The following is an 8707-nucleotide window of genomic DNA, read 5'->3' as shown; positions in this document are numbered from 1 at the left end:
AAAAAAAAAAAAAAACATGAGACATGCTGTAACCAGAGATTAAAGAACATGATGATGGGCCCTAGGAGGCCTGGGAAATGAGCATTGCTGTTCTCTTTAGCCGCCAGTCCCATTAACTCCTAAGAGCAGAACCAACCTGTCCTTTGACATTTTAGGCTAGGCATTGACTTTTCTCTACATACCACAGTCCTAGATGGTACCCTTTTCCAATAAAAGTCTGTTTCGTTTACTGATAACTGTCTTGTTGTACAAGTTGACAGTTGACCTGCTGTACAACAGGTCGCACATAGAATGGCCTTAGGCTCTAACTCAGGGCTGGAGAGATGGCTCAGTGCTTAAGAGGGTGTACAGCAGCTCTGCTGGGGACCTGAGTGGTTCCAGCACCCACGGCAGCAGCTCACAATCACCTGTAACTCGACTTTCAAGGGACTGGACACTTCTGGCCTCTGCAGGCACCAGGCTCACACACACACACACACACACACATATTTAAAAATAATAGTCGCTTCATAGGACAGCTAAATGCATCATAATAAAGTGAGGTAGGACTCTAAATCGCAAAGAACCTGTGTGCTATAGATGTTTAATTCATTAGATGTTAGTACTTCTAAAATAGTGGTCAGGTCTTAAACAGTGTTAAAGGCTGGCTGTGGTTGCTCAGGTCTGTAATACCAGCACTCAGGAGGCTGAGACAGAAGGATTGCCACGCATGAGACCTTGTTTCTCCCCAACCTCCCAAAAAGGTAGAATGTAAAATAATGTTATCGAATTTCTTAGGTAGGAAAGAATTTAAAAAAAAAAGGGTGGAACGTGTTGAGAAGCGAATGGGAAGTGAAGAAATTAAGACTAGTCCTTCCAGAATGTTCACAGTGACTGAGAGGCAACTCAGTCCAACAGTTAGAAAGTAATACTTTCTTTGTTTTTAAAGATGGAGGACACTTAAGTATTTTATATCTGGGCCAGAGGAAGGCAGACACTAATGAGACACTAAAGCTTTGGCACAAATAAGACATAGGAAAAAATAACAGACAGACACACATACACAATCTTTTTAAAAGGGGAAAACACTTAAGTCATAAATGCGTTAACGTGAAAACGGAGGAGGAATCCTAGAGCCCACGTGTGTCCACTCCTAGCGGAAATTGGACCGAAGCAAAGGCAGAAGGCAAAGGTAAAGACTGATGCAAGGTTTGTAGTTCTGAAAGCCCGACAGCCATAGTGTTAGTAGCCTTTCTGGCTGGGGCACGATTTCAAAGAAAATCTGTGGATAATTCCCAAACCTTTATCCTTTGACACGGAGGAGGGGTGTCTAAGCATAGCCAAACCCCTCAACAACGGCCCAGACCCAAGGCCAAATACAGTACGAATTAGGAGATCCCCAAATACTCGCAAAGCCCACCTCCAACGGCTCTACTAATCATACCCTCTCAGCTCTCCTGATTGACTGGGATTGCGCAGACGCTCTGGATCAAACGCTTAGTGTAACCTTGATTGACTCGTTAAAGAATCCGTCCGTGGCCGATGATTGGTTGGGACCTCTGGGCCCTGGCCAATCCCGAAGGGGGCGGGCTGGTTAAGCGTCAGGTTTCCAGCAGACACAGGTCCGTTGGTGGCGGGCTACTCTTCTCTCTTCGTGGTCCCTGACTCTGTGTCTAATGGAGCTTTCTTACCAGACTCTCAAACTCACGCACCAGGCGCGGGAGGCGGTAAGGAAAGCTGCCCCAAACAAGCAAAGCCCAGGATTGTACCAGGAACGCCTGTTACAACTGGCAGATTCGCGACTCTCCAGTTGCTATGGCGACAGAGGCGGCCGCCCAAGTGGCGCAAGCGCAGTAGCTCTAGGTTGCCTTAGTGAAGGAGGCCGGTTTGGAAGCGTTGATCCCTCCTGCGGGATACAGAGAGGGACGAACTGTGGAGGGTTTGGGGATGACATTGAACTTTTTGAAACAGAGCTGCACGGTCGATTTGTGACATAAGAAAACTGGATGTTGAGGGTCAGATTAGGGTACTTGTTGATGTGAGTTTGAAGTGCGCAAAATGAGATTGTTGAGTTAGGCTGGTGATGAACGCCTTTAATGTCAGCATCGGGGCAGAAACAGGCAGTGAGTTCGAAATCAGCCCGGTCTACATAGCAAGTGCCAGGCCAGCCAGAGAGGATACATAGTGGAACCTCGTTCTCAAAACAAAACATAAAAACAAACAAAAAATGGGGTTGTTGAAAGGTCTCCCGCTTTTCAAAAAACAAATGAACAAAAGCATTGACCTGACGGTAGAATTCTAGATTTAGGTTCTCAGTTGTCATTACCAAGGCTAGAGCTCAGAGGTTTTAAACCAGCCCCTCCCCTTCACGGTCTCCATTTGAAGTAAGAGAATTGACTGTGGTCCTTTTCAAAGGAGGGTTTTGGTGAATTTACAATGCATCCCATGGTATCCTGTGGCGTGGGTCGTCTGCTACTGCCAGTAATATTTCCACAACAGTGAACATGAATTGAAAGCTTACCGTATTGCAGGCGCTGAGCAGCAAAACAATACCGTGGGTACTCGGGGGTGGCGGGCGCTGGGGAAAGATGAATACAATTAAAGCCAAGGAAACACGGACATCTGGAGCCGCCTCAGGGCTTCTGGGTGGGTCCTTTTTATTGATTTTTTTTTAGAGCTCCACAGGTGATGACTACATTGGATAGATAAGGCCATTAATCACTACCCTCTTGTCTCTTTACTTTAAAAAAAAACCACAAAATTATTTTGTGTGTATGAGTGTTTTGTCTGCGTGTATGTCTGTGCACCACCTGTATTCGGTGCCAGCAGAGGCCAGAAGAGGGCATTGGAGCCCCAGGGGCGGCTGGAGTTACAGACGGTTGTTAGCTGCAATGCATGTACTGGAAATTGAGCCTAGAGCCTCTTGGAAGAGCAGCCAGTGTTTTTAACTGCTGAACCATCTCTCCAGTTCTTCTATTGCTCTTTAAAGTGCCAATAATACCGCACGCCCAAAATACATAACCTGCTGTCTGGCATCCTCTCTACGCTCCAACCTCTGCGCGTTCCAGAAGGAGCAGGCTACCCTGCAAATTGCTACTTCCTCACTCGGGCGTTGTTTAAGCCCCACTCCACTCTGAGCTTGAACCACCTGCATGAAAATCAGAAGCACTGCCTCATGCTGAGAGCAGACCCTTGGGCTCCAGTGGGGCTTGCTGAAACACACTTGGATGGGCGTGTGAACCTGGCCTCGGAAACACACACCAAGCTTATAAAGCACAGGCCTAAACGGTTTCACACATCTCTCTATGATTTCAATTCTATCTTTATGTGGGGAAACCATAAACTACTTGTAGCCCACTCTGCTCAGTATGAGACCCTGGTCTCAGAATGATGCTGTATGGACGGGATGCTGATTGCTGGCCACTTGACACAGCCAGTGGCACCGCTTCAGCATCTGTGTCTTAGTTTCTTCACTACCTACTCTCAGCCTTCTTTGTCAACACCAATGCCTTTTCCACCTCCCTGACCCTGAGAGAGTGCAGCAGTATGCACTGTTAAAATCAGAACTCCTAAGCCGGGCAGTGGTGGCGCTCGCCTTTAATCCCAGCACTTGGGAGGCAGAGGCAGGTGGATTTCTGAGTTCGAGGCCAGCCTGGTCTACAGAGGGAGTTCCAGGACAGCCAGGGCTATCCAGAGAAACCCTGTCTCAAAAAAAGCCAAAAAACAAAACAAAAAACAAAAAAAAAAATAAAATAAAATAAAATCAGAACTCCTGCTCCCTACAGCTCCTTACAGAAGGAGAACATTAACAAATGGTCTTTATTCTACTTCTTTAACTTCTCTTTAATAGTTCATGTTACTGCCCCCATCCTGATGCCCTGGGAGCCCTCACCAGCCCCAACTCAATAGTCTTTTTATCTATTCTCTGTTGAGGTTGCCTCTCTCCACTCTTCATTGAATGGTACTCTCTGGCTGGTCCTCGTTTAATGGATTTCCAAACAAACCCAAACTTTGACAGGACCTATGGAGCACTCTAGTGAGAGAGAAAACTGTCCCAGAGGTGGTTTTTGGTTTTTTGTTTTGTTTTTGCCACTCTCTACTTTGTCTCCCTCAGCAGCAGATACATTCTTTCTGATCAGACGGTGTCCAAACTCCTAGAGTCTGTCCATTAAAAGCTACCCCCAACTGTAATTAATTTATTATCTGTTGTCTGTATGTAACACACTCTCAAAAACAAGTTCTCTGAAGCTTAGAAGACAGAGATCCAAATCTTTTTTATTTGTTTTTGTTTTAGGCTCTAGATGGCACCAAAGCAATGTGTAGCTGTGCTCAACTTTACATGCAGTGGGTCTGTGCTTACTAAAGCAATGTTTAGCTATGCTCAGGGATACATACAATAGGTCTGTGCATACAACAGCAATGTTTAGCTCTGCACTATGCTCAGGGGTACATACAATAGGTCTGTGCGTACGAAAGCAGTGTTTAGCTCTGCACTGTGCTTGGGCACATGCACTGGGACTGTGTTGATTTGGGGTCTTGAGGAGGGGAAAAGGAAGAGATGGGGGGGCAGGTGAATTTCTGAGTTCGAGACCAGCCTGGTCTACAGAGTGAGTTCCAGGACAGCCAGGGCTACACAGAGAAACCCTGTCTCAAAAAAAAAAAAAAAAAAAAAAAAAAAAAAAAAAAAACATCCCTCAGTTCTGAAAAACAGTGTAGCATATTTTAAGAAAATTTTCTTTTCTCTCCTCTGCTTCACTCCTTTACTTCCTTTTCCCTCCTTTAGGAAGAATTTATAATGGGTATGTAACCTAGAAATGATTCTAGGTATATGGGAGATATGTATAGGTTATGTATAAATACTATTACATTTTAGGTAAGACAGTGTAGATACACAGAGTCTGCCATCTGACACCCAGATGCCCCAGGACACAAAAGGATGCCTCACCCCCACCCTACAGTGTGTGTGTGTGTGTGCATACATACTTGCATATATATGGAATATCTTATAGGTTTTTGTCTCTTTGGAGAACACTGATGAAGATAGATTTGTGTCACAAGATTCTATGAGATACTGATGCTATTGGTGACTTTAGGTGTGAGATTTTCTCTTTTAAATTTAGTGTTAATTAAGGTTAGACAAATTCAGAGGCTGACAATATAGATCAGTTGGTAGAGTATCTTGGTAACATGTAGGAAGCCCTGAGTTTCATCTTCAGCACAACATGAACTGGGTGTGGTGACCAGTGCTCGTGGTCTTAGGAGGTAGAGGTCAGAGGGTAGCGCTCAGGGTGGATGCCAGCCTGAGATACCTGAATGAAGAGAGAAAGAAACTAACAGAAATAAGGTTGAATCCAGTTTGTGTACCTCTGTTTGTTGGTTTTTCTGTTTTCTTTTTATTTTTTTAAGGATTTATTTATTTTATGTATGTAAGTACACCGTAGCTGTCTTCAGATACAGCAGAAGAGGGCATGGGATCCCATTACATCTATTGAAAAAAACCACCATGTGGTTGCTGGGATTTGAACTCAGGACCTCTGGAAGAGCAGTCTGTGCTCTTAACCACTGAGCCATCTCTCCAGTTCTGTTTGTTGGTTTTTCCACTCAAGTATAAGAATCTCTAAAATGCCCTGGGACCAGGCAGGTTGTAAGGAACAGTAGCGTCAGTGTTTTAAATGTGAACACACAATTAATTGTAAACAAATAATGACTGGATTAATGCCCAGGAATGGTTTGGAAAGCCTGACCCCCCCCCCCCCACACACACACACACTGTTGTGTGCTCTGCAGACAGGCGGGCCCCGGCCAGTTTCCTGTCTCTCCCGCAGTCTCAGCTGAGCTGAGGACACTCGTCTCTGCTTAGCGAGGCCTGTGCCCTTCTTCTGCCATGTACTTTTTAAAGAGGTTTCTGCTTTGCCTAGGGTGAGCCTTTTGTATTAAAAATTATTTAGCACGTGTTCAGCTAATTGAAGCAGTTGACTAACTTTTAAAATGAGTGTTAAATGCCTTAGCTTTTATTAATTGCATGGATCCCTAAAAAAAAAAAAAACAACAAGTAATTGAAAATTTAATTACCTCAGTACTTTCCTTCAAAGAACTGAGGCTTATTAAACTTTAAATGTTCAAAACATTTAAGCATCTATTGAAATGCCAATAGCTATAAACAATGTTCAGTTCTAAATACTAATTAAACAAGTTCTAAGTCACCGTAAAGCTAAGCTGAGTTTTAAGTAACATGTGTTTTATGGTTTGCTTTCTTCTTATACAAGGAAGATTGACTACTTCATAAGTGACCGCTACTGCAGCCTTGTGGGCATCTTTCAAATTGTTGTGGCTTTAAAAGCTACAGGTTGTGATGCACTGGCATAATCCCAGCACTCGGAGGCAGGGACAAGAGGACTCTGAGAGTTCAAAGGTAGCTTAGAAAGTAAGTTCTAGGCTAGCATGGGTTAAATAGCTAGACCATGTTTCAAACCAAACAAAGCAAAACAAAAACCCAGAGCAAGAATGCATGAATCAGTGTTGCTGAACCACATTCTTCTGGTTCAACTTGAACAAAAACGGGAGACCTCTCAGACAAGCTGAAATATTTTGCCAGCATCAGGATATAATGATGAAGATAAATTACCACTACCTGGAATATCCAGATTTTTCATTACAAACATTCTTACTTGTTTTTGTTTGCATAAATAACTGGGGGTGGGGGATTGAGATAGGGTTTTTACTACCAAACTCATTCCGTGAATTATACTGTCCTCTAATCCGCAGTGATCCTCCTGCCTCTGCCTCCCACATACTAGAATTACTGCCATGAGCCGCTGGGACTGGTTAGTTCTACTTTTAACCACAAAGAAATATAAACCTCATCAGCCAGATAAATCTTTTTTTTTTTTTTGAAGATTGTGTTTTTTTGAGGTTTATTTTGTTTTTCATTATGTGTGTAAACAGGGTGAGTGTGTGCAAGTGTGAGCGTAGGTGTTCCTGGAAGCCTCAGACCCCCTGGGGTGGCACTTAAGGCAGTTCCGGGTGCTACAAACTAAATGCAGGTCCTCCACAAGAGCTGTACATGCTCTTAACCACAGAGCCATATCTTTAACCCTCATTTTATTTTTCTCTCTGTGTCTGCGCGTCTGCCATGTGTGTGCAGATGCCTGCAGAGGTCAGAGGCGTGGAATCTCTCAGAGATGGTGTTTTAGGTAATTGCTAGTCATCCAACCAGGGTGCTGGGAATTCAGGCTTCTGCAAGTATTCATAACCTCTGAGCCCTATCTCCAGCCTCACCCAGAGATATCTGAAAAGTACTTTTAGAATTGGTACGTGCTGCCGGGCAGTGGTGGTGCACGCCTTTAATCCCAGCACTTGGGAGGCAGAGGCAGGTGGATTTCTGAGTTCGAGGCCAGCCTGGTCTACAGAGTGAGTTCCAGGACAGCCAGGGCTACACAGAGAAACCCTGTCTTGAAAAAAAAAAATTGGTATGCGCCTGGGCATAATGGCATACACCTGTAAACTTAGCACCTGGGAGGCTGAGGCAGGTAAATCTCTGAATTCAAGGCCAGCCTGGTCTGCATAGAAAATTCCAGGTCAGCCAGGGCTACAAAATGAGACCTTGATTTTAAAAATTGATATAGCCTTCCACTTTAAGCTTCAATAGCTGGTTGAATAGCTAGTTCCCAGAACTAGTTCTCCTGCTGTAGAGACCTGAGTTTGATCCATAGTGCTCATATAAAGAGAGAGGGGTATCGTGGTAGGTTCCTCTAATCCCGGAGCTGAGTAAGCAGAGATGGTAATGCACTCAGCCTTTTTGGTCAGCCAGTCTAGCCAAATTGGCAAGCTTCAGATTTAGTGAGAGACCCTGTCCTAAAACAAACAAACAAACAAACAAAATCCTAAGTGCAGAAATATTGAGGAAGATATCTGATGTAGTTCTCTAGCATGCATGTGAGTGAGTGTACACGTGTGAACATGTGAGTGGGTGTACATGTATGTTTATGTGTGTGCACACACAGAACAAAGGAAACTAAACTGAAACACAGCCCAGGGGCATTGCCTTTAGAGAGTGTGGTGGGGAGAGAGGATGCTGTCCTGAGAGCAGTGGCTGGATTTTGGCAAAGGAGAGACCCCAGAGCATGGCAGGTGTGCTGAGACGGATTGGAGTTTGGGGAGCTTATCATTGGGATTTGGGGATTAGAGTCACAGAGAGGAGAGAGCGGTGACATGGAAACTTGAGGGTTCTTTGGAAAGTCAGTTGGATGGTGTTTAGCTGAAGTGGATACAGTGAAGGGCTGAGGCAGATTTGTGAAGGAATATTTAGCTGAAGCTGACACAGGAGGCAGTATCTTCTGCTAAAGCAAGCGCATGAAAGGACACGCGATGAAGGATTCTTCACTAAAGACATGCTTGTACTGGTCTGCTGTAAGACTCTGTGGAGGCTGGCAAGATGGCTCAGCGGTGAGAGCACCTACTGCTCTTCCAAAGGTCCCGAGTTCAAATCCCAGCAACCATATGGTGGCTCACCCATAATAAGATCAGATGCCCTCTTCTGGTGCATCTGAAGTCAGCTACAGTGTACTTATGCATAATAATAAATAAAATTAAAAAAAAATCAGTCCAGCCTTAGCTTACCTACCATAGACCCCCTGAGTGAACCACATGGAGCCTGGATCGATGCAAAAAGCAAGAGGATTTTTATTGTTCCAGTGCACTGGGATCATCCCAGACCCGAAGGAGAGGT

General features: G+C 44.6%; 1 protein-coding gene and 1 long non-coding RNA gene across 3 annotated transcripts in view; one reads left to right on the top strand and one right to left on the bottom strand.

Annotated features, from left to right (window-relative positions):
- Positions 1-1797, bottom strand: part of LOC116087374 — a 6101-nt gene extending 4304 nt beyond the window's left edge. Inside the window, exon 1 of the long non-coding RNA XR_004117403.1 lies at positions 1424-1797. This is a non-coding gene — a long non-coding RNA (uncharacterized LOC116087374). The remainder of the gene's footprint in view (positions 1-1423) is intronic.
- The window catches only part of Katnal2 (katanin catalytic subunit A1 like 2), a 69644-nt gene continuing 62494 nt past the window's right edge, over positions 1558-8707 (top strand). For both annotated transcript variants that reach the window (XM_031366081.1, XM_031366080.1), the window contains exon 1: positions 1558-1706. In XM_031366081.1, the coding sequence (XP_031221941.1) occupies positions 1656-1706 (51 nt within the window). In that variant the 5' untranslated portion in view covers positions 1558-1655. The remainder of the gene's footprint in view (positions 1707-8707) is intronic.

The sequence above is a fragment of the Mastomys coucha genome, unplaced genomic scaffold, assembly GCF_008632895.1.
Source record: "Mastomys coucha isolate ucsf_1 unplaced genomic scaffold, UCSF_Mcou_1 pScaffold13, whole genome shotgun sequence".
Lineage (NCBI taxonomy): Eukaryota > Metazoa > Chordata > Mammalia > Rodentia > Muridae > Mastomys > Mastomys coucha.
This window is presented reverse-complemented; position numbering and strand designations above follow the sequence as displayed.